Raw genomic sequence first — 27,787 nt, 5'->3', positions numbered from 1 at the left:
ATCTACCCTTATATATGTACATACATACATGAACATAGAAGGAAGGACCCTCTTCAGTCATGAATGACCATGGGATTACATCAAGAAAGTTCCCCTCCAAGGTACAAGTCTGGGCAAGGTTGCTTGTAGAAGGCCAGCAGTAACACATGCATACCAGCCTCCCCTCTCCATGCCACCAATGTTATTCAAGGGAAAGGCAAAGGCTGATACAGCTTGGCACCTGTGATGTCACAACTCATTTCTACAGCTGAGTGAACTGGAGCAACGTGAAATAAAGTATCTTGCTCAAGAACACAACACACAGCCCATTCCAGGAATCAAACTTGCTACTTGATGATTGTGAACATGATGCTCTAACCACTGAGCCATGCAAGTCTACACATGCTAACATGCACACACATTTACACATCCGTAGGTAACATAAAAGACTAGACACCAGGTTGAGATTTCCAGTATATTTTATAATCAACTTGCAACTCATTCATTCAGCAATTATGCTTCTGGTTGGTAATGTTCTGAATTAACTGGGAGCAAAGGAACGGTCATTTGAACCAGAGGCACTGGTATGTCAGCTTCAGGAGAAACAGGTGTCGGCAGATTACTGCCTGCTGTGGCATCTATGGTCAAAGGTGAAGTTACTGAAGATGGAAATTGGTTCAAAGAGTGTAGAGACGTTTGTGTGGCTTGAAAAGGGCTTTCATCACCTTGGTTTTTAGAGTTCTTTTTCAAATATCGACAACAGATTAGATCTACAATGAAACCACAGAAGCCATGAAGCATTCCTGAAAGAGGAAATAAAAAAGAATTATGTCAGACGTCTATTAATAGAATACTTGATAAAATTTCATAAGTAATTTATAATCATTGACTTAGTGTAAGTAAGTGCACTTTCTACTCAGCCACTCAATAAACTAATTATCAAAACCAAGTTTTTATCAACAAACTCAGTACTGATTAAAAAATAAGGACCATATTTCTCAAGTTCTAAAGCAATATTTTGCAACATATTTTCTCCCAGGCCCCACTATAACTTTCCAGAAAAATGTATGCATTACTAGTGTTTGGAAAAAGACAACTTTATTTTTAATATTTTATCATAAATATCTAATACAAAAGTATCTACTGGTAACTCTTTTAAGTACTGAGTACAAAGAAAGTACATGATTCATCCCCATCATCATTTAACGTCTGTTGTCCATGCTGGCATGGGTTGGACAGTTTGACCAGGGCTAATGTTGCAGACTCCACTCTGATTTGGCATGGTTTCAACAGCAAGATGCCCTTCCTAATGCCAACCATTCCAAGAGTGTAATGGGTGCCTTTATGTGCCCCTGGTTTGGGTGCCATTTGCATGATACCAGTATCTACAATGACTGCAATTTCACTTGATGGGTCTTCTTCTCCAGCACAGCATGTTGCCAAAGATCTCAGTCATTCATCATTGCCTCCATGAGGCCCAACACTCAAAAGGTACTTTTCACATGCCACTGGCATCGGCCACTTTGCCTCCGTGAGGCCCAATGCTTGAAAGGTGCATTTTACATGCTACCAGCATAGGTACCAGTTACATGACATCAGCATCAGCCACGACTACAATTTCACTTGACTTGGCGGGTCTTCAAGCACAGCATATTGCCAAAGGTCTCAGTCTCTAGCTATCACCTCTGTGAGGCCTAAAGTTCAAAGATCATGCTTCACCACCTTGTTCCATGTCTTTCTAGGTCTACCTCTACCACATGTTCCCTACACAGTTAGAGATCAGCACTTCTTTACACAGCTGTCCTCATCCATAACAATCACATAACCATCCCAGTGCTGTTGTCTCTCTTGCACACCACATCTGATGCCTAAGAAAAAAATTATTGACTAAGAAAAGAAAATATTTTCACAATTCCATGTCCCATTAAAAAAAAAATTGGGGATCCCACACCCCACTGGTGGGGCATATGCACCATGTTGGGAATCATTGTTCTAAAGCTTACATAAGTGCACCCTTCAATGAAGACAGGCTCTCTATAATTGGAAATGCTAATAATATATATATATATATGTATGTATGTATATAGATGTTTGCTTTTATATCAAGTTGTATATAAAAATTTAACATTAAACTGAAGGATTACTGAATACTTTTTAGTAGAATACATATTTATTAACTTTTACAAGGAAAGGCTGACAGTCTGATGAAGGCAAGCAAGCCAAAATTTTTGAAATTACTATCAACCTTTTCCTTGTAAAGGTAATTAAATAAATAAATGGATGAATAGACAGACAGATTAGATAGATTACACACACACACAGACAGACATACATAATTACATACAGCCATACACACAGATATATATATATTTATGAGGGGCCTCTGTAGATTCCTTCTACAAAATTTCATTCATGAAGTATTAATCAATCTAAAGTGATAGTAGAATTCTATTTATCCTGAGACTGACCAATGCAGTATGCATGAAATTTGGTCGACAGACTCTGTATGGAAACCTTGATTTTTTTATTATCCATAAGGACATACATAGAATGGGCAATACAATCACGGATGATTTTACATATAAAGTGCAATTTGGGGTCGATAAAAATTCAACATGATTTTATATAAAATGAATGAATAAACAACACAATGGACATTTTTTAAACAAATGGAGTGGGGCGGGTTTATGGACCCCACGAACCCCGCCTCTCACTGACCTCGGTTTTTGGGCTTATCTCGCATCCACGAGAGACCTTTTATACATGACCTTCTTCCATCTTTCATCAAACACTTTCTTACTCGGGCACCTCCTCTCCAGCCCTATTTGTCTCTTTAGGTGGAACATAAAAAATTCCACTAAACCAGGACCAGGATGATACGTCTGCCCAGTATTCTGTACAGTGAAATCAAACTTGAAACTACATGGTTGCAAAGCAAACTTCTGAACCACATAACCAAGCTTTGCAGAATCTAAACAGTAATAAATATATCAAACCTACATAAACTTTCACCATTAACAAAGGAGTCAGCATGGCATTGATGTGCTATAGCAGTTACAACTGAAAAACATAAAATAAATTCCATGAAAAGTTTTACCTGATACAGAAAACATTCCACCAATGATACCACAAAGCCGGACTAAGAATTGCCAATAAGGTCTGTGTTCTTCTCGTACACGGATTTTTAAAGAAGCAATGTCATATTTAATGAAGATTCCAGCGACTCCATGGCTGCCTTTCTCATGATTAATGGTTCGGTTCTGAAAGAATGGCACCAAAGAAAAAGCATATTATATACCTATTATCAAGTTAAGAAATATATCTTGAACTCTGTCATTTCTTGCTGAAAAACCATAAAGATGAACTACTTGTAGTGATTTTTTTATAATTTATGTTCACATAAGCTCAATGCCTCCATCAAATCCACATTACCAAGTGCCACATGTCACATGATGTAACAGTTGCAGAGAAACATGAAATGAAGTGTTTTGCTCAAGAACACAATGCAAACCTGGTCTGGAAATCAAAACCACAATTTCACAATCATAAGTATAACATCCTAACCAGTAAGCCATGTGCTCACCCACCCCCATGCCAGCCATGCTAGCATGGAAGACGGACATTGATGATGATGATGATGATATATATATATATATCACCGTGATCACCGTGACCAACCAGGCTATCAGATGTTGCTACACATCGCTGGTCACAATGCGCTTCGCATTGTTTTAGCCTTCAAATGACGCCACCCCACTGGCTAAGCGAGCAGGCCGACAGAAGAAAGAGTGAGAGAAAGTTGTGGCGAAAGAGTACAGCAGGGATCGCCCCCCCCCCCCTGCCGGAGCCTCGTGGAGCTTTAGGTGTTTTCGCTCATTAAACACTCACAACGCCCGGTCTGGGAATCGAAACTGTAATCCTACGACCACGAGTATGCTGCCCTAACCACATTATATATATATATATATATATATATATATATATATATATATGTATGTATGTATGTATGTACAAGCTTTAAAGACATACATCAAAGAATAAGATTTTTATATACAGGAATAGTTAGAGTATCAGTAACAACAACAACGCTACTGCCAATGTCGCCACCATGACCACCACACAAAGCATCAAAATCATTGCTGAAATTGTATTCATTTGTTCCTTCATTTGCTTTTACATTCGTTTTTCCATGCCAGCATGGGTTAAATGAATACATTATTGAGACATTACTTTATCACCAGAAGGTGGTAAGCTGGCAGCATCGTCAGCATGCTGGGCAAAATGCTTGGCAATAGTTTGTCTGCTGACTTTGCCTTTCGTCCTTTTAGGGTTGATAAATTAGGTACCAGTGAAACATTGGGGTTGATGAAATTGAGTATCCCTTTTCTCCAAATTTCAAGTCTTGTGCTTATAGTAGAAAGGATTATTCTATAGGCAGGTATCCTTCCCAACACTAAACTTCCCTTTTTTTTTTTTTTCAAGTAAGTGATCTCTTATTTCCCACATCTTTGATGGTACAAAGCTAGCAGATGATTTCTTGACAGGAGAAATAACATTACTACTTGTAACTCACAATTTTCAGAGAAGCACAAATGTTAACAAACATACAGATACAGACTCATTCATGCATGCACACACACACACAACTGATCCTTTTGGTTGCTGCTTATTAAATTCACTCACAAGGCTTTGATCAGTTTGAGGCAATAGTACAAGACACTTGCTCAAAATACTGCACAAGGGAACAGAACCTGAAACCATACAGTTGGGAAGTGAACTTCTTAACCACACAGCCATACCTAAATTTATATTGCCTCATTGTACACAAATGAATGCAAGTCAAGACATTGATAAGATGCTCAAATTCATTGTTAAATGTGTATCCAGGAAGGTCTTTAGCTAATCCTTGGAGTAGGTACCATCTTCTTAATAATAAAGCACCTTCGTCCATTACTTCTCTCATTATTGTGCTGCAGATAAACAAGTCACCCTTTTGATTTGGTTAAATGCTCAACATCAACAAAGTGCAGTGTTTTTATAATTCTGGCAAGGGAATTCTGGTTCAGTTTGACAAAACAGAACCTTCTCCTCATAGCACTGTCAAACAAAGATAATTCAGACTCTGACAATCACATGTCAAATTTCACTCGTATAGATAAATAAGTACATTATAAATGCAAACAAGTCTGTGGTTGTGTGGTAAGAAGCTTGCTTCCCACCCACATGGTTCCAGGTTCAGTCCCATTGCATGGCACCATGGGCAAGTGTCTTCTACTATCGCCTCAGGCTGACCATAGCTTTGAGTGGGTCTGGTAGACGGAAACTGAAAGAAGCTCATCATGTATGCATATATCATCATCGTCATTTAACGTCTGCTTTCCATGCTAGCATGGGTTGGACAATTTGGCTGAGGACTGGTGAACCAGATGGCTGCACCAGGCTCCACTCTTGATCTGGCAGAGTTTCTACAGCTGGATGCCCTTCCTAACGCTAACCACTCCAAGAGTGTAGTTTTATGTGCCACCAGTATGTGGGCCAGTCAGGCGGTACTGGCAATGGCCACACTCAAATGGTGTTTTTTACGTGCCACATGCACAGGAGCCAGTCCAGCGGCACTGGCAATGACCTCGCACTGTGTGTGAATCTTTGTCTGTGTTTGTCTTCCACCACTGACTGACACTTGTAACTTAGTGGTTCAGCAAAAGAGACCAATAAAATAAGTGCTAGGCTTTAAAAGAAGTCCTGGGGTCGATTTGTTCAACTAAAACCCTTCAAGGCAGTGTCCCAGCATGGTCGCAGTCAAGTGACCACAACAAGTAAAAGACAAAAGATACAATGATCAGTAAGTCATCATCCAGTTCATCATAGTCATCAAAGGTTGTTGGCATGTTGCATTTTCAATATTTTGGGTGATAGTATGCAGCAGATGCAACTCACTCACAGCTGAGTGGATTGGAGCAAAGTAAAATGAAATGGTTACTCTTTTACTTGTTTCAGTCATTTGACTGCGGCCATGCTGGAGCACTGCCTTTAATCGAGCAACTTGACCCCGGGACTTATTCTTTTGTAAGCCCAGTACTTATTCTATTGGTCTCTTTTGCCGAACCGCTAAGTAACGGGGACATAAACACACCAGCATCGGTTGTCAAGCAATGCTAGGGGGACAAACATAGACACACAAACACATATATATAAATATATATATATATATATATATATATATACATATATACGGCTTTAGTTGGCCCGAGGCTATAGTAGAAGACACTTGCCCAAGGTGCCATGCAGTGGGACTGAACCCAGAAGCACGTGGTTGGTAAACAAGCTACTTACCACAGAGCCACTCCTGCGCCTAGTTCAAGAATACAACATACCACCTGGCCCAACAACTGAGACACAAGATTGCATACTTTCACAGTCATTAACTAATAGTTAATCAAGAGAAAACCATCATAGATGATAAAATGTGCATATGTCATATGTTCACAGTTGTGTATATGGTCACAACTGTGAACAGCCAGTAGAAAGTACATTCTTCTCTTCCTCATTATCATCATTTTGTATCCACTCTCCATACTTATATGGGTTGGACGTTTTAATAGTGTCTAAACAGGTTAGAGAACCACATGTTCCTCCAATGTTTTAGTTCTGGTATAGTTTCTATAGCTGGATTCCATTCCTAATGCGAATCACTTTACTGTGTACTAGATTTACTTGTTTTTTGTGGCACCCGTACTAGTGAGGTGGCCTTGTATCTCACACAACTATAGAGCCTCCTCAACGAAGAGAGAGAGAGAGAGAGAGAGAGATAGTCATTGCATTATGCAGGATGTTGACAGATTAAAGCAGGATATGAGGAACAGGATCGGGTTAATTGGGTGGATGGGGTGTCTGAAGTGGAGCAAGAAAGAGAGTTAAATATGGTTGCAACAAGATATCAGAATATACCTTCAAGGTAGCATCCAAAAACATGAACAAAAGAGAGTGTGTACGTATATAAATGAGAAGTGCAGTTGATCAACTCATGCATGGGTTGGATGGAGTTCATGGAGGCAAGTTTTATATGACCAGATGCCTTCCTTGTTGCCAACCTTCACTTGTTGTTTCCAAGCAAAATAATATTTCTCCAAGGCCAGACATGTTTTTGCAGAAGATTGGAAAATGACACCACTTGCATGACAGTGACATTTATTTACAACCAAGAACACACACACACACACACACAGATATGCATATATACAACGGGCTTCTTTCAATGGGCTGGCCAAATCTACTCACAAGGATTTAGGCAACCTGGGGCTATGATAGGGGACACTTGTTCTAAGTGTCACGCAGTGAGACTAGACCCATAACTATGTGATTGAGAAGCAAACTTAACCATACATCCACACTTGCACAATATATAAAAAAATTCTACACTGTAAGCAAACTAAAATTACCTTTGCTGTAACAGCAAACTGGTAAGTGTCCATGTTGTTCTTATATGTGCGAACTTCAGTTGGAACAACTTGCATGAAATATTGGAACATGTGATAATCTGAAAAAGATAAACAAAGGTTGGCAATATAAATGGCACACTGATGGAAACAGTTCTTGCAAAAAAAGACATTAACAAAAAAAATTACCTCAGTTTTCACCCTTTTGTTGCCATACACTGCATTTATTTCAATTACTTATTTTAAAATAAAAGTATACTTTTCTTAGGCTTAAATGATAGAAAAATGTATGAAGAATTCAGAATCATTAGTCGCATTCAACAAAAATTAGTAGGAAAAAAGTTATGAGGTGAAATGTCATGAAATTTAAAATAAGGGAGAAAGTAAGATGTGTAGGAACAATAAGCACTAAGAGCACATGGGACTTAGATTCTCTCAAATGCCCAGGAGGCTCTCTTGAGGTTGTAGATAGTTTCTGTTACCTAGGTGACCAAATTAGCAATGGTAGAGGATGCTTTCTAGAATAAGAATTGGGTGGAAGAAGTTCAGAGAGCTACTACTTCTGCTGGCAACAAAAAGACTATCTCTCAAAGTGAAAGGTAAACTGTATGGTGCTTGTGTGTGAATGGCTGTATTCCATGGTAGTGAGACATGGGCTCTGAATGCAGAAGACATGCATAGACTGGTAAGAAATGTAGGTAGTATGCTCCATTTGATGTGCAACATCAGTGTGCATCTACAACAAAGTGCAAATATATTGAGAGAAAAGTTGGGCATAATGAGGAATCAAATGTAGCATGCAAGAGAGAAGACTATGTTGGTTTGGACATGTGACGTGTATGAATGAGGACAGCTGCATAAAGAAGTGCCAATCACTGAAAGTGGGCGGTACCCATAGGAGAGGGAGACCCAGGAAGTTGTGGGATGAAGTGGTAAGGACCGATCTCAGGATGTTGGGCCTCACAGAGGAAATGACAATGGACTGAGATGTCTGGTGATATGAGGTTCTTGAGAAGACCCACCCACATCAGCGAAACTGTGATTTAATAAGCACTGTGTATCCCAGCCACACTTAACAGGAAAACTTCTCACACACTCTACCATAACAAACCAAGCTACATCTCTTCACTTCCTTGTATTTCCACCTCATGCACCATGCTTAACTCTCACTCCTCATTCCTGTCCTCTTGGCCCTGTTCCCCTATATCATTGTTCTCCACTATCCCCTAACCTGTGTGTTCCACCCACATGCCCTATCTCACTGTATCACAGATACCTGCTAGCCCCCAAGTTGTGTGTTCCACCTATGCATAACAAGAAAACTTTTCACACACCCTACCCCAACAAACCAATCTGTATCTCTACATCTCTTCCTCACATTTCTCCCTTCACACACTATGCCTACCTTTCGCTCCCCAATCCTGTTCTCTGTATTATTGCTATCCAGTAGCCCCACCAACACTGTATGTACCCAGGTTTTCGCCACCCCACCTCTGCCCTCTCTAATCACTCTTTCCCACAATATCCTGCCACTTATATTATGACGTTCGAACCTCAAGGGTATGCCCTGGCACTTGCCACCATCTATATCTCTCTCGTCCTTTACACAATCATCTTATTTATATTCTGATCCCTGTCCCTTTTATGTATGCCTAGTACTTTGCCACCATCTTTATCCTGCTTTCTCCCACTCTCTCACTCCTTTCCCTAAACTTCCCTCAAGTTGGGTAACTATGTATTTCCTTTGCAGCAGTGCACCTGTTTTTATCTTCATTCCTGATCTCTCTCTCTCTCTCCAGCTGGGTAACCTTGTACCTCCTCTACAGCAGGACATCTGTTTCTGTCTCTCTGTCTCACTATAACCTTTCATCATCTGGCACAAGATCACCTCCTCCAACATCCACTTCCCTCTCAAAAGAGATTTTTTTTGTCTTGCAAGCACTTGGTGACCCTGTCAGTGCAGGTACCACCTAAAAGCACCCAGTCCACACCGTAAAGTGGTTGGTGTTTGGAAAGTCATCCAGCTGTAAAATCTTTGCCAAAACTGACCTCGCTTGTGCTTTTGCCACATAAAACGGACTAAGTCAACTCTGCTTAGTGATTGGTGTTAGGAAAGGCATCCAGCTGTAGAAATCCTGCCAAAACAGTTGCAAAAGTCTGGTGCAGGCTTCTGCTTGGCTGGCTCTGGTCAAACTGCCTCACTCATGGCAGACGGACATTAAGCGATGATGATGATATATGTATGTATGTATATATATATATATATATATATATATCATCATCATCGTTTAACGTCCATTTTCCGTGCTAGCACGGGTTGGATGGTTGGATGGTTATATATATATATATATATATATATATAAAATAGGAAATATCATTTTTACATATATCATGGATAATATATCAGATTCAGTGTTAGGAGGGATGCCATGTCATCACCATTTTTATATCTAGCAGTAGTTTTACAGGTAAAAACATGGAATAAACTACCATATTTGAAAGCCCTTCTTGATGCTAACCTTTTACTTGCTTTCCAAGTAAGGTAGTTTTATTCCAAATTTTTACATGTTAAACTACTGCCAGACATTTTGTTTATGGAAACAAGCATCAGCTTCACTGCCCAAACATGCATGCATGCATACACACACAAACATAGTGAGCTTCCTTATAGTTTCTACCAATCAGTTTTCACTGAAAAGGTGCTACACAACTCAAGGCTATAACAGAAGATAATTGCCACACAGTAGGACCAAACCCCTAAAATAAAGTAGTTTTGAAACAAACTTCTTAACCACATAAGCCCGTGTATATATCTATAAAACATACACACATATATACATGCATTTGGAAGTCACTTGACCCTGTTATCTCCCCTGACCACTGTCCGAAGTCAGGACGCCATGATAAATCGTTAGCTCCTATACGCATTTTTTTCTCTCCTTGATTTTTCCTGTGTATCTTTCTGTCGAAGAGCATAGGCTCAAAATGTAAAAGACTAGTTCTATTTCTATTCCTGAGCGCTATACTAATACATTTGTTTGTTTGTACTCCACCTGCCTTCGTCTTTTGCTTATTTTCGTAAACCTTCCCGTTATACACATGCATATATACATACATAGATATGTATATAGTTAATTCTAATAAACAAACAATTGAAAAAAAAAGAAGAAAAACGAACATCAGGATGTGCACAAGAAATATATAAATTAGACGCTCATAAATAATATATATATATATAAATGAAATTAAAAGACATAATTGGAATCTTACTTTGTTTTGTGATCATTACTTCTCCATCAAGAGGGTGAACAAATCTGGCACCAATTTCTCCAAATGAAAAATGGTCAATTCGATGAGAAAAATTGTATTCTGCAAGTAAATCATAGAAAGACACATTAATGTCTGTGTGTATATATATATATGTGTGCGTGTGTGTATACTTTTTTAGTCTTTTACACATTTCAGCCATTTGACTGCAGCCATGCTGGAGCACCACTTTTAGTCAAAGAAATCAACCCCAGAACTTATTCTTTGTAAGCCTAGTAGTTATTCTATCAGTCTCTTTTGCTGAACTGCTAAGTTTCAGGGACATAAACACACCAACATCGGTTGTCAAGCAATGGTTTTTGGGGGGCAAACACAAAACTACATACACATATATATATATATATATATATATATATATACATAAACGACAGGTTCTTTCAGTTTCTGTCTACCAAATCCACTCACAAGGCTTTGATCAACCCGAGGCTGTAGTAGAAGACACTTGTCCAAGGGTCACACAGTGGGACTGAACCTGGAATCATGTGGTTGGGAAGCAAGCTTCTTACCACACAGCCAAACCTGTGCATATATGTATATATTTAACATCATCATCCTTTAATGTCCATTTTCCATGCTGGCATGTGTATGACCACAGTTGGCAAGGGGCACCAAGTTCCAGTCTGATTTGGCTTGGTTTCTCCAGCTGAGTGCCCTTCCTAATGCCAACCAGTTTATAGTGTGTGCTGGGAGCTTTTAATGTGGCATCAGCATGAGCAATTTTATGTGGCATTGGCATTTGTTATGTGACATCGGCGCATAAGGCTGTGTGGTAAGTAGCTTGTTTACCAACCACATGGTTCCAGGTTCAGTCCCACTGCGTGGCACCTTAGGCAAGTGTCTTCTATTATAGCCTTGGGCCGACCAAAGCCTTGTGAGTGGATTTGGTAGACGGAAACTGAAAGAAGCCCGTCGTATATATGTATATATATATATGCGTGTGTGTGTTTGTGTGTCTGTGTTTGTCCCCCTAGCATTGCTTGACAACCGATGCTGGTGTGTTTATGTCCCCGTAACTTAGCGGTTCAGCAAAAGAGACCGATAGAATAAGTACCAGGCTTACAAAAAGAATAAGTCCTGGGGTCGAGTTGCTCGATTAAAGGCGGTGCTCCAGCATGGCCGCAGTCAGATGACTGAAACAAGTAAAAGAGTAATATCATTGTCATCAGCTTGTTTTAATGCCTACATTTTCAAATATAAAGATTGCACAACATGTTAAGACATGTCAAGAATCCCAGACATGCTTTTATGGTGGACAACCATCAAATGACACCGTCAGCAAAGCCATGCTTTACAAACAAGAGGGAAATACAAACGCACTCATACAAAACACACTCGCACATACGCACACATACATATGCATACGCATGCATATAAATACATACACATACACTCACCCCCCCACATATGATAGGCGTCTTTCAGTCTACCAGATCCACTCATAATGCTTTTAGTTGCCTCATCACCTCAACATTTGTCATCTTTTTTACTTTTTCTTTACTGGTTTCAGTCATTTGAATGTGGCCATGCTGGAGCAACACTTTCTTGAACAGTGTATCCCAACCCTTTATCTCTTGTGAAACCTTTGAAATACATTCCATGTCTCAAGAGAACCCCCATACAAAAGCTTATCACATATCTTTATTAACTTTTTTCTTTCTCTTTCATTAGAAACTAAACTATTGGATAAAACATCCACTGGATGCTACAAAGAAGATTTACAAAATTTCGTCAAAACAACAATCATATTTAAACCCCTTTTAATAGATCATTTTGCCCATAGGATCTTATTTCCTCCAGTTATCTGAATTTCAAATATGCCATGTATCTTTTATCTTTTACTTGTTCAGTCATTGGACTGTGGCCATGCTGAGGCACTGCCTTGAGGAATTTTAAGTTGATTGGATCGACCCCGGTACTTTAGTTTTCTCTCTTTTTAAGCCTAGTACTTATTCTATCACTCTCTTTTGCCAAACTAAGTTATGGGGATGTAAACACACCAACACCAGTTGTCAAGCAGTGGTGAGGGACAAACACAGACACAAAGACACACACACAAATATATATATATATATTATATATATATATATATTATATATATATATATATATATATATATATAGGATGCAATGGGTAAACTGTCACCATTTTATATTTCTAATTTCACGCATGCACATTGTTTGTTTTTGACTTGACTACACAGTATAGTAGGGTCAGTTGGGCACCATCTATGAGCAAAACAGCACCATGGCATAATTCACTCTGCCAGAAATTTGGAAGCGACATGCTATACTGTTTAGCATTCAGGCCAGAAGCTCCAATACGAAAACTTCAGAGTGTTTGGATGTTAATCTGAGGACAGTGCAGAGGATTCGGAAAGAGTTGAATGAGTCTAATGGTGAATATGAAGGTACGGCAGCTCGGAAAACTCACTCTGATTGTTCTGATAGGAAAAGAACTCCTGAACTTGTTGGTAAGATCCAGGCCATGATTGACAACGATCTCTCCAAGTTTCTTATCAGGCAAGTAGTGCATGAAGACATTTGGTATTCCTCATACAAAATCAGAAAGGGCCAATTTTCATCCCAAGTCATGAAGGGCAAAAGGAAAGAACGCACTACAAAGCTTTGGAACAAACTCAAGCATCCCCTTCAACTGAACATGCTTTGGTTTTTCTCAGATGAGAACAATTTCTGCCAGGATCAGACGGTGAACAAAGAGAACAACTGTTGGCTTGCAATGTCCGCAAAACATGTACTGAGAGTGATAAAAATCAAGCATCCAGTCAACATCATGGTAGTTGGAGTGATTACTAGTGATGTCGACATTATACCTCCTTTCATCTTCCCACACAACCTCACTCAACGCAGAGGCCTACATCAAGTACCTGGAGGCAGTAGTGTAAAAATAAAAGTTCATCGTTTAGAAAATCTTTTAAAAATTACTTTTCAAATAAAGGAAACCTATAGTTAAAAACCAGTGTCCAAGCAAAAAAGAAGAAACCATATTTACATCTCCCATATGGTTTCTTTTTTTTTGCTTGGACACTGGTTTTTAACTATAGGTTTCCTTTATTTGAAAAGTAATTTTTAAAAGATTTTCTAAACGATGAACTTTTATTTTTACATTATATATTACTTATTTATACGCTTTCTATATATATTTTTTTTTTTTTTTTTTTTGTACTTGTTTCAGTCATTTGACTGCGGCCATGCTGGAGCACCGCCTTTAGAGTGGTGAAAGAGTACAGCAGGGATCACCACCATCCCCTGCCGGAGCCTCGTGGAGCTTTTAGGTGTTTTCGCTCAATAAACACACACAACGCCCGGTCTGGGAATCGAAACCGAGATTCTACGACCGCAAGTCCGCTGCCCTAACCACTGGGCCATTGCGCCTCTATATATATATATATATTTTTTATATATTTTTATATACCTATATATTTATATATTACTTTATACTATATTTTTACGTATCTATTTTCTAGGTGCTGTAATGTTTTTTAAAAAATATATATTTCTTAATCGCTAAAGTATTAACATTAACCGTGATTAATCACTAGTATTCACACATTTTTCTCACACTTTCTTATATGCTTGTACAGATGAGTTATGTTTCATCTTCCGTGATGTCATAAATGTATATTCTATGATTAAATGTTCGAGATATGAAATGTTATGTGGATGACCTTGCATTTGTTTGTTCTGTAACCTTAGTTTGATATACATGTATATATATATACATACATATACAAGTATATATATATACATATACATGTATATATATATACATATACATGTATATATATATACATATACATGTATATATATATACATACATATACATCATCATCATCATTTAACGTCCGTTTTCCACGCTACCATGGGTTGGACGGTGCAGCCTCCATGGCTTCCAGATCCCGGTCGAACCGTCCAACCCATGGTAGCGTGGAAAACGGACGTTAAATGATGATGATGATGTATATGTATGTATATATCATCATCATCATCATCATCGTTTAACGTCCGCTTTCCATGCTGGCATGGGTTGGACGGTTCGACCGGGGTCTGGGAAGCCAGAAGGCTGCACCAGGCTCCAGTCTGATCTGGCAGTGTTTCTACAGCTGGATGCCCTTCCTAACGCCAACCACTCCGTGAGTGTAGTTATTATTATTATTATTGTTATTGTTATTATTATTATTCATTTTGTTCAACGTGTACAAGTACGTATGTGTTCAATATTGTTTTATTCAATTTTAGAAAAACTGAAACATGTTATGGACAATTCTAGAACATATTGAATTTTGTGCATGACTTTTGGCTCATCCTGTATGTATGTATATGTATGTATGTATGTGTGTGTATGTATATATATATATATATATATATGTATATGTATGTATTTTGGCCTGCTGACTTAGTCAGTAGGGTGGCCTCGTTAGAAAGCTAAAACGATGCAAAGTGCATTGTGACTAGCGATGTATAACAGCGTTCAACAGTCTGCTCAATCACATGATCATGTGATATATATATATATGTGTATGGGACACTGCCTTTGTGTGTGTGTGCATGTATGTGTGTGTGGTGGGAGAAAGAAGGAGCACACGGTTTAGGTGTATATATGCAGGGTTTTTTGGGGAACAAGAATGAAAATGTGTTTGCATGATTAAGTATGCACGTGCGTGCATGCGTGTGTGTGCACGTATTTGTGGGTGTGGGTGTGTTAGTCCATATTGATTGTCATGGGGTGGTTTATGTGAGTGTGTAGGTGTTAATGTGTATGTGTAAGGGCATGTGCTTGTTTGTGTATACATGCCTCTACATGAAACTGTGTGCAGAGTCTGTGTGTATGAGAGAGAGAGAGAGAGAGAGAGAGAAGAAGAGGAAGAAGCAATATGTCTTAGTTCTTGGTGTCATCTCCATTCTTTTGTTGATTATATTGGCGGTGCCACTCCATGTTGGTCTTTGACACTCCTTCACCCCGTTTTGCAGCCTGTCTCCCGCTGTACATCACAATGATGCAAAGGACAATGGTGACAGCAACCATGCAGAGGCTGACATAGACACGGCTCAAGTCTTTGGCTTTGTTGATCACTGATATTGAAATGTATTCGGGGACATCTTCAACAGATTTATATTTCTTATGCCAAACCAAAATGCGTTTATCAAAATTAGTTGCTCTCTTGTATATGTATATGTATATATATATACTCTTACTCTCTTTTACTCTTTTACTTGTTTCAGTCATTTGACTGCGGCCATGCTGAAGCACCGCCTTTAGTCGAGCAAATCGATTCCGGGACTTATTCTTTGTAAGCCCAGTACTTATTCTATCGGTCTCTTTTGCCGAACCGCTAAGTAACGGGGACGTAAACACACCAGCATCGGTTGTCAGGCAATGCTAGGGGGACAAACACAAACACATACAAACACACACATATATATATACATATATACGACAGGCTTCTTTCAGTTTCCGTCTACCAAATCCACTCACAAGGCATTGGTCGGCCTGGGGCTATAGCAGAAGACACTTGCCCAAGATGCCACGCAGTGGGACTGAACCCGGAACCATGTGGTTGGTTAGCAAGCTACTTACCACACAGCCACTCCTGCGCCTATATATGTATATATATATACATGTATATGTATATATATATGTATATATATATATACATACATGTATATGTATGTATATATATACTCCTATATGTATGTATATATATACATGTATATCAAACTAAGGTTATATACATACATACATATACATGTATATATATATACATACATACATATACATGTATATATATACATACATACATATACATGTATATATATATACATACATACATATACATGTATATATATATATACATACATATACATGTATATATATATATACATACACATGTATATATATATATATACATACATACACATGTATATATATACATACATACATATACATACATGTATATATATATACATATACATACATATACATACATGTATATATATATACATATACATACATATACATACATGTATATATATATACATATACATACATATACATACATGTATATATATATACATATACATACATATACATGTATATATATATATATACATATACATACATATACATGTACATATACATACATATACATACATATACATGTATATATATATACATACATATACATGTATATATATATATACATATACATACATATACATGTATATATATATACATATACATGTATATATATATGCATACATATACATGTATCATCATCATCATCATCATCGTTTAACGTCCGTTCTCCATGCTAGCATGGGTTGGACGGTTCGACCGGGGATCTGGAAAGCCAGAAGGCTGCACCAGGCTCCAGTCTTATCTGGCAGTGTTTCTACAGCTGGATGCCCTTCCTAATGCCAACCACTCCGTGAGTGTAGTGGGTGCTTTTTACGTGCCACCTGCACAGGTGCCAGGCGAGGCTGGCAACGGCCACGGTCGGATTGGTGTATTTTATGTGCCACCTGCACGGAAGCCAAACGAGGGGGTGCTGGCATCGGCCACGAGTCGGATAGTGCTTTTTACGTACCACCAGACCAGGGATCCTGGCTGGTTCAATTCGATTTCGATTTCGCTTGCCCCAACATGTCTTCGCAAGCAAGGGGGTTGGCATGGGTGCCTGTCGTACGGTCAGATTGGTGTATTTTACGTGCCACCGGCACGGAAGCCAGTGGAGGCGGCGTTGGCATCGGCCAGGAGTCGGATAGTGCTTTTTACGTACCACCAGACCAGGGATCCTGGCTGGTTCAATTCGATTTCGATTTCGTTTTCGCTTGCCCCAACATGTCTTCGCAAGCAAGGGGGTTGGCATGGGTGCCTGTCGTACGGTCAGATTGGTGTATTTTACGTGCCACCGCACGGAAGCCAGTGGAGGCAATCGGCCACGAGTCGGATAGTGCTTTTTACGTACCACCAGACCAGGGATCCTGGCTGGTTCAATTCGATTTCGCTTGCCCCAACAAGTCTTCGCAAGCAAGGGGGTTGGCATGGGTGCCTGTCGTACAGTCAGATTGGGGTATTTTACGTGCCACCGGCCGGAAGCCAGTGGAGGCGGCGCTGGCATCGCCACGAGTCGGATAGTGCTTTTTACGTACCACCAGACCAGGGATCCTGGCTGGTTCAATTCGATTTCGCTTGCCCCAACATGTCTTCGCAAGCAAGGGGGTTGGCATGGTGCCTGTCGTCGGATGAGGTTCTATATCGACTTCGCTTGCCTCAACAGGTCTTTGTGTCCAAGGGAGGAAAGGCATTCATAAGTGGGCTGGCTCACTTGTCCTGCCGGGTCTTCTCACGTACAGAATATTTCCAAAGGTCTCGGTCGCTGGTCATTTCCTCAGTGAGGCCTAAAGTTCGAAGGTCGTGCTTCACCACCTCGTCCCTACAACATTTCTCTCAAGGTGCTAACGCTCTGTCGAGTATGTACACTGACATTACACATCCATCGGAGCATACTGGCTTCATTCCTCACGAGCTTACGCATGTCCTCGGCAGTCACGGCCCATGTTTCACTGCCATGTAGCATGGCTGTTCGTACACACGCATCATACAGTCTGCCTTTTACTCTGAGCGAGAGGCCTTTAGTCACCAGCAGAGGTAAGAGCTCCCTAAACTTTGCCCAGGCTATTCTTATATCAATATATATCAATATACATGTATATATATATATATATAAATATAGATGTATATATATATACATGTATATATATACATGTATATATATATATATCAACAGACATCAGCCAAAAAGCATTCAATTATGTCTATTTATTCAATTGGTTCAGTATATATATATATATATACATACACACACACACAAAGTTCATATACATGTATGCACGCACGCACACACACACATTCATCACTGTTGCTCAGACTATCTACTACAATTTTATATCAACACCAATAGTTGACACACACACACATAAACACACACATGTCCATACCAGCATGGACAACAGACATTAAATGATGATGACTGATTGATTGATTGATTGATTGACTGACATAAATAATATTTGATATTTTAAGAAAACATTTTCTGTGTCCATTATTCACCATACTTCACCGAGTAGTTTTGAATTTGTCCAAATACTTCAATATTTGTTTGCTTTGTTTTGTTTTTTATTTTATTTTTTGTTGGCACGATTTACATTTATATTCTTTATATTTAGGATACCTTTAGTTATTTCGACTAATTTCTGAAAGATTACATTTTAAAGTTTGTTCATGAATATTGTAATGGTGTCATATAACAGTTGTGTCTTTTGTTGTAGATAACAATTTTTGATTGGTTACCTAGAAAACACAATTTATATAATAGCAATGGCTTTGCTTTGTGTCAGTGTATTTGCAGGTGTGAAAATATGAGTGTGTGTGAATATGGGAAATATATGTGGGTATAAAGTTGGGATGAAATAGGTATGTGTGTGTGTGTCAGAGATACAGAAAGCGACACAAAGAGAGCAAACATTTGTATACGTGTGTATGAGGTGCTGGGAAGTATATGTGCTACAACTATGTCTATATAAAGTGAATATGTAGATATGTTGAGGTAGAGGTATAACCATGCATGTGTTTGCGTGCATGCGTGTGTGTGTGTGTGTGTGTGTGTGTGTGTAAGTGTCTGCGCTATATGAGCTAGCATGTATATTGGAGTGTCGACAAATGTGTAGGTGGGCAGGAAAATATATAAAATGCGAGGTCATAATGTCAGCAATGAAAAAGGGTGTGCTGTGCATCGTAGTAATTTAAACATTAAACTATAATTAAATACACAGCAGAGACATTATAAAATATTTCAATACTGTAGAAATACAAAGAAAACCCACTTTGATAATAATAAAGGCTCTGTAACTCCTTCAAGAGTTATTATATCATCAATAAAGTTTTCAACTTTATGACGATGAGCCAACAAAGGAACCTCTATATGGTCGCTCACCCTGCTAGAAACAATAGCCAAATCTACCTAAAATCACACTCTAACATCTTAAAAAGAGGCACATTGAATATTATAGGATAATGATGAACACAATGTCTGAGAAAAAATGGGATGGTCACAGTTGGAATGTTTTGGTTATGGATTCACAATAATAGCAGAGCCTACACAACCATTTAATGAAAAGCACTGTGGTCAAGTCTCCCTGTTGGAGCTAATCCCTTTCCTAGTTATTGCCTAAGGCTTATAATCAAGCTTAAGCTACTAGTTGTAAACGAAGTGAAAGAGATCAACATAAGGCTGATTCTTAAGAGTTTGAGCCACCAGAAGCTTTGACCATTCTACAGGGATTGGTAAATAACATTGCAATATACAAAAAAAAAATGGGTTAAATTAAGACTCATTTAGCTTTTGTCTTTCTTACGTCTATCTGTTTCTTGTATTCAATACAACACCACTTGAGGAGACATAACTAGGGTCATATCAAAATGGTAACTACTTAATTACAGAAGGCACATGTACAATGCAATGATTAGGACCAGTCAAATGATTGTTTCTAATATGGACACAAGGCTAACAATTATGGAGGAAGGAGCTTAGACAGTTACATTACATCCACCCACCTGTACATGACTGGTATTTTATTAGCCCCAGAAGGATGAAAGACAAACTTGAGCTTAGCAATATTTATAATAATAATAATAATGAAATTATTGTATACAGTGCTCAGGTGCACCACAACTTGTCAGAAAGTGCATATGAAGTATATACAGTAATGTACAAATGTCTGGAAAGCGAACAATGTATGAGTCAGATACATGCTTGTGTGTGTATGGAGGGGAGAAAATCAGGTGTAGTATTGGCGAATCTCAGAAAGCATGGAAGTTTTGAAGGATGCAGTGCTCCGACAACTAACAACTGATGCCGGCAGTTTGTTCCATGCTTCAGCAACTCTCAGTGTGAAAAAATGTTTCCGAAAGTCATGGGAGCTGTGCTGTTTTCTGACTTTGTAAATATGTCCACGGGTGTTAGATGGGTGAAAACATATAAAGCCAGAAGACTACCTACCACTCTCACAATTCTGCCAGCTCACCCACCTTGAAACTAATAAAATAATAAAACTATGAATATTTCCTTTTGATGGATCAGAAATTGATTCTTTCTATTTATCTTCTTCACTGTAAAGACTTAAAATCATAGCTTTGAATAATTTGTAGTTTACACAAACATTTGCTGAGTACTTTTGAAGAAAAGTACATCACTAAATCTAATTATGAAGTACCCCATAAAGTACACACTTGATACTGAATGTGTGTTTGTGTGTGTGTTTGTGTGTGTGCGTTTATGTGTGTGTGCTGCACACACATACATGGCTGTGTGGGTGATAAGTGAACTTGTCAACTACATGGTTCCTGGTTTAGTCCAACAGCATGGCAACTCAGGTATAAATTTTCTACTATAGTCAACTGAAAGCCTTGTGAGTGGATATGATAGATTGAAACTGAAAGAAGCCCATTGTATACATGCAGTGTGTGAAAATTTTCAATGACTTTCATGGTTCTTTTCAGCTACCCTGTGAGTAATAAACATAGCAGGAATAGAGGGGCTTCTTACCTACAGAAACATTAGTAGTTGAAACCCTTAATGCTTTAAGAAAATGGATTAAGTACCAGCTGATTAGATTGTGCATGTCAGCGAAATTGCCTAACTAACAATAAAATCCACTCCTGCTCATGGTGTAATGTTTACCAGTAGGAAAAAGTATCAAACCATAAGAGATAATTAACCTAAAATACAAATATTTTCAATTAGGCAATTTTATGAGAGAGAGCGAGGGAAAGAGTTTTATAACTACAGCAAAGGCTTGAAAGAAATGAGGCTAGCATGCTATGCTGGATGGGTAATGTTAGTGTGCATGAGCAACAAAGTGTAAATGATTTAAGAGGAAAACTGGGTATAAGAGGCATCAGATGTGTATGCAAGAGAGAAGACTGTGCTGGTTTGGTCATATGATGTGTATGGATGAGGACAGCTGCATAAAGAAGTGCCAAGCTCTAATTGTGGATGGTACCCGTGGAAGAGGTAGACACAGAAAGACATGGGACAATGTATTGAGAAAGGATTTTCAGACGCTGGGACTCACTGAGGAACTGAAAAGAGACCAGGATGTGGCAATTTGCTATACTTGGTAAGATGTGTAACGCTAAGTAAAACCACTGTCTTCCACACATACAGGGTTGTCCTTTCAGGTGCTGGTGCCACATAAAAAGCAGCCGTGCTTGTGGCATGTAAAAAAACACCTAGCACGCTCTGTTAAGTGGTTGGCATTAGGAAGGGCATCCAGCCATGCCACAATAGACAGTTGGAGTCTGGACAGCTCCCAGCTGGCAGCTCCATGTCAAACCATCCAACCCATGCAAATATGGAAAGTGGATGATAATGATGATGAGACTATAGTATTCTTAACAAATGCTCTATTCTACTATTTGTTGTTGGCTTCATCTCATATCCAAGAATTTAGTTTCTTCTTTGCTGAATGCTTCCCTTATTGTGATGGCATTGATGACTGAGTATACCAATTCTTGCATAGAAGAGTCAGTGGTACTGACTGCATCATAATGATGGTGGAGGATAAGGTTGATTTGGTCAAGCTGTTCTCGCCTGTCCTTTGATTTCTTCTTTTTCTCTTTTAGTGGCTTCGAAGTTTTTGGTTCCACTGATGATGGAACATCATCATCATCATTGTTTGACCGTGGTCGAGACAATGGAATTTACCATACTATGCCAGACCTCACGGTCCATCATGGCATTACGGAGGTCCTGTTGCTGGATGCCTGTATCCCTGGAGATTACATCAGTGTAGGTGAGTGTGCGCCCTCTGGTATCACGAGCAGATGGCTTCCAGAGGAGAAGAGTAGAAATTACCTCGTTTTCAGCTCTACAACAATGTCCAGCAAACTGGACTCTCCTACCTTTCACAAGAGATGACACAGGTGGTAGTTTCCCATATATTTGCATTTTGGTTGGATGGCGCCTCCACGAGAGATTTTGAGCTCTCATAAGGAGGCGAGTGTAGGTTCCATCCAACCGCCTCTCAAGCTTCTTTGATAACGTCCAGGTTTCTGAGCCATATAGTAGAATTGGTTCGACTGTGGCTTTGAAGATTTCAAGTTTGAAGTCTCTACTTAGATTTGATGACCAGATCTTATGCATGCCATTACAGGCTGACCAGGCCATACCCTTTCTAGTTAGAAAGTCTTTTCCAGATGATGGGACACTGCGACTTAGTACAGTCTCAAGCTTGTGCTTCAAATGACTTAACATATAAGTATATATAAAGAATTGATAGATAAATGAAATGTGCTTAAGGTAAACAAGGAGTATGGATTAAACAGGCTTTACAACAAGTTACAACAAGCTTGTTGTAACTATTTCGATTCCTTTTTGTGCTATTTGGATAATGATTGATTGAATATGGAAAAATATGAACATGAAGGTCAAAAGAGTTGGATAAAGCATGATTGAGAAATAAAGGGTGCATGAAGATAAAACAGAGGTGCCAGGAATTAACAGAAGAATAAGGAGAGATTATAAGAGAGATGCAAAAGAAAGAGATAAAAGAGAGGGAGACAGAACAGCAATAAAAGATTAGAGAATGACTACAAAGGAATTAAAGTTTTATACAAACCATTCTCGCCAACAAGAAGAGCTAAATGAGCATGACCTCGTGGTATTACTGGTATGGACCTGCAAAGTAATCAAATGCAGGTATATAAGAGTAAACAAAATATATAAATATGGGAACAGTAAACAAAATAGTTTCAAATGATATATATATCAGAGATTAAAGAGTGTATATAGATCAGGGATGAGGAAACATTTTAGTGCAGCGGGTAAAAATTTCCAAAGAAAAAGATTCGCAGTTGGATCGCAAGATCTAACTCTGTGTAAATCTCTGTAAATCTTGCATATATCTATGTATAATTTGATATACATTAAAAATAAGTTTAACAGATTAAATTAAGATCGTAGTATCTTCATTAATGCTGCCACTGAATTTAGGACGTTTATATTACTTATGAGGTATTCTTTATTTTTCAGCTAGAGTGTAGTTGGATCTCAAGGGGTTGGTACAAACCTAGTGAAAACTAAAGTTCCATACAAATGGCAATTACTGGACAATTTTCTGTTCGAGTCTAACCATCATAAGTCATAGTAGAAAAGCAACCTATTTCGCAAATAGGCATACAAATATTGTATAAATTTTATAACTGCAAAATTTACTATATTTTGTACATACAAATATGTCAACCTGTGGGCATGATAAAGTGGGCTTGCAAGCAAAATAAAATGGGCTTGCAGGTGCAATTGCACCTGCAGGCAGGGGTTTCTCCACCCCTGATATGCATTAGCTAAACAAAAGAAGTATATTAGCAGAAAACAGACATAGATAGATACATAAGTGAGACAGTAATTAATAATTAGAACAGCAACAGAGACAGAAATAGAGGCAGGTGTAGGCATAATAGCTGAATCTTAATTTCTAAGTTTCTAGAGAGACAGTGTGTGTGTGTGTGGGGGGGGGGTAACTGCCAATGAAGACAAGCTATTATTAGCTATCTTTTGTCAAGTTCCTTTCAATAAAAATTGACTTATTTATCTTTTATAATTATGCATGCAAATTTCGTTTTGTTCTCATAACGAAACACCAAATATAGATTAATTTGCAATAAGAGCGGTTCAGTATTTAGTTAATTAATTAAGAGTAGGGGAATAGGAGTAGTTCTAGAGTGACTTTGAGAAGAATGAAGTAAGGTGATCTGAAATCACATTGAGTGTGGCCCTGTAAGTTCAAATTTTGGAGATCAATGCATTTAGGAGAGAGAGTGGGGAGGGGGGAGGAGTGAAGATGTCACTTATATTTTACTATTTATCATTATTCTAACATCCTACTGCTTTGCAAATATTCAGTATTACTTGGTATGTTAGATACACAAATACCTATTTCTTTACTACCCACAAGGGGCTAAACACAGAGAGGACAAACAAGGACAGACAAATGGATTAAGTCGATCGTATCGACTCCAGTGTGTAACTGGTACTTATTTAATCGACCCCGAAAGGATGAAAGGCAAAGTCGACCTCGGCGGAATTTGAACTCAGAACGTACGGCTACGCATTTCGCCCGGCATGCTAACGTTTCTGCCAGCTCGCCACCCAAATACCACAAGTGATATATGCCAGCTCACTGCTTTTAATGCCATTAGCAATTTCACAATGGAGCAAGCAGCTCAGAAGATGAATAAGATATTAAAGAATTCCAGCGGTTCATGAGCCATGACCTCCTGCCAGGCCTTATCTCTGCCAAACTGAGATACTTGATCAGTATCAGTGAGTTTACTGGTTATAGCAAAACAATGAGAGAGGTACTGTTCTACTATTCTACATCTTCTTCAATCATTTTATCTTAATTACAAAGTGGTGATTATTCAGTGCAGAACCTGGCTCAGTAGTTAGAGTGTCAGGCACACAATCATGAGGTAGTGAGTTCAATTCTCAGACCAGGCTCTGTGTTGTGTTCTTGAACAAGACACTTTATATCACGTAGCTCCAGTTCATTCAGCTATAGAAATGAGTTGTGATGTTACTGGTGCCAAGCTGTATCGGCCTTTGCCTTTACCTTGGATAACATCAGTGGCATGTAGAGGGGAGGCTGGTATGCATGGGCAGCTGCTGGTCTTCCATAAACAATCTTGCCCAGACATGTGCCTCAGAGGGGAACTTTCTAGGTGTATCTCATGGTCATTCATGACGAAAGTGGGTCTTTACCCTTGATGGAGCATCAAATAATGTTAGGATGAAAATGAGGGCCACAAAACTATTTTTAATTTTTTTTAGTATGCCACTGTGTTAACCACTGGCTTGAAATTAATGCAGTGATACAGTAAACAGAGTTGTAGGTTCAAATCATCTTCAGATATTTTCTGATAAATTAGGTGCCTTTAGTCTCTAAAGAATCAAAATGAGTTAATAGAAGGGGCAGCAGTTCTTCATAATCAGCTGCTGGACAATGTGATATAGGCTGCTTCATCTTACCAAACTGTAAAAGCAATCTTTTAAAAGTTATTTGGAAACATTTTGGAAAAGTGATGGAATTTGTAGTTGTGATACCAGTGCTGGTGGCACATAAGAGAACCATCCGAATGTGGCCGTAGCCAGCGCCGCATCGAATGGCCTCCGTGCTGGTGGCACGTAACAAACACCATCCGATCGTGGCCGTTGCCAGCCTTGCCTGGCCTCCGTGCCGGTGGCACATAAAAAGCTCCATCCGAGCATGGCCGTTCGCCAGCCTTGTCTGGCACCTGTGTCGGTGGCACGTAAAAAGCATCCTCTACACTCACGGAGTGGTTGGCATTAGGAAGGGCATCCAGCTGTAGAAACACTGCCAGATCTGACTGGCCTGGTGCAGCCTTCGGGCTTCCCAGACCCCAGTTGAACCGTCCAACCCATGCTAGCATGAAAAACGGACGTTAAACAATGATGATGATGATGATCTGTAATGCTTCAAGACTCAATGCAGAAAGAGTAAAGTATAAAGGGCAGAGAAACATCTTAAGAGTCATTCATCATCATCATTGTTTAACATCCAGCTTCCATGCTGGCATGAGTTAGGTGGTTTGACAGGAACTGGCCAGGCATGAGCCTGCACCAAACTTTTGTGTCTGCTTTGGCATGGTTGTTATGGCTGGATGCCCTTACAAACACCAACCACCCAGCAAAGTGGACTGTGGACTGAATGCTTTCTGTATGGCACAAGTACAAGAGGGGTCGATATTGGCAAGGTTTTTATAGTTGGATGCCCTTCCAAATGCCGACCACTTTACAGTATAATTTGCTCTTATTGATGCACAGTTTAGGAAGGTTAATCTGAACTCGCACTTGAACTGAATTTGTACACCTAGTAAAGCATACAGAAGAATTTAAATAAACTATTATGGTTCTTGATTGTTAAATAGTGTCACCAAAAACATATAATGCTCAAGGGCAGAAGGTAACAAATCAGACAACATCTTACAGTGTAAATTTGAGGAATGGTAAAGCACTTGCTACACTGTAAGCAAAGTTTTTGAAGATTTTGATAAAAATTAGGAAATCCAGGTTCTCTGAATTTATGACAACTTTTATCACCATCATCCTCACCACTTAATGCCTGTGTTCCATGCTGACATGGACAGGACAGTTTCACAGGAACTGGTGAGCCAAAAAACTGCACTGAGCTACTACTGTCTGATTTGGCATGATTTCTACAGCTAGATGCCCTTTCTAAAATTGAACACTTTACACAGTGTACTGGGTGCTTCTTGTATGTAGCACCAGCAAAGTCACCAAGTAACTTGCAAGTTGAGACCCCTTAATTGAGAAGGCAAGTAGTGTTAAGGAAGGCAGTTTTGTGTCAGGTGATGAGAGGTTAAAGCATGCTAGAGGGACAGAAACAGATGTTTTGTAGTAGAAGTGATACATGGCTACCCCATTTGGAAGAGAGAGAAGATACAGTAGAAGATATGTTGGGGTTGTATCCTCAAGTTACATCGAGGTGAATATAAGCAGATAATCCAACAATAAAAGTTAACTAGGCAAAATATTTAGGTATTAACAATATCACCACCACCCCACAAAAACAATTAACTTTCTATCTTTGAGAATAATGATTTAAACAAATGGCAGAACAGTTTGAGTACATGGTGGGTTATGCATCAGGGTGTACAGGGAAATTAAGAAATATAAAGGTAATGCAGTTTTTAGCTGTTACTAACAGTTGTAAGTACAATTCTGGTGTCTACAGCAGAATAAGGTTTTCTCTGTCAAAATGAGACCCTGCAATATATGTGAAGACAGGGCTTTTTAGAAGCAAAAAACATACTGAATAAATGACAAACAGGTTTGATTCCCAGACCGGGTGTTGCGTTGTGTTGAGAAAGCACTTCATTTCATGTTGCACTGCAATCATTTCGACATCTGACATGTGGCACCCATT

The 27,787-nt window shown here is 39.0% G+C and overlaps 1 protein-coding gene across 3 annotated transcripts in view; it reads right to left on the bottom strand.

The window, feature by feature from the left end:
* Positions 1-440: 440 nt before the first annotated feature.
* The window catches only part of LOC115214318 (endoplasmic reticulum-Golgi intermediate compartment protein 2), a 61,165-nt gene continuing 33,818 nt past the window's right edge, over positions 441-27,787 (bottom strand). For all 3 annotated transcript variants that reach the window (XM_036504946.1, XM_029783493.2, XM_036504945.1), the window contains exons 8-12: positions 23,441-23,499; positions 10,686-10,784; positions 7,419-7,516; positions 3,077-3,239; positions 441-782 (exon numbers count right to left, since the gene is read on the bottom strand). In XM_036504946.1, coding sequence (XP_036360839.1) covers positions 493-782; positions 3,077-3,239; positions 7,419-7,516; positions 10,686-10,784; positions 23,441-23,499 — 709 coding nt within the window. In that variant the 3' untranslated portion in view covers positions 441-492. The remainder of the gene's footprint in view (positions 783-3,076; positions 3,240-7,418; positions 7,517-10,685; positions 10,785-23,440; positions 23,500-27,787) is intronic.

The sequence above is a fragment of the Octopus sinensis genome, linkage group LG7 (assembly GCF_006345805.1).
Source record: "Octopus sinensis linkage group LG7, ASM634580v1, whole genome shotgun sequence".
Taxonomy (NCBI): Eukaryota; Metazoa; Mollusca; class Cephalopoda; order Octopoda; family Octopodidae; genus Octopus; species Octopus sinensis.
This window is presented reverse-complemented; position numbering and strand designations above follow the sequence as displayed.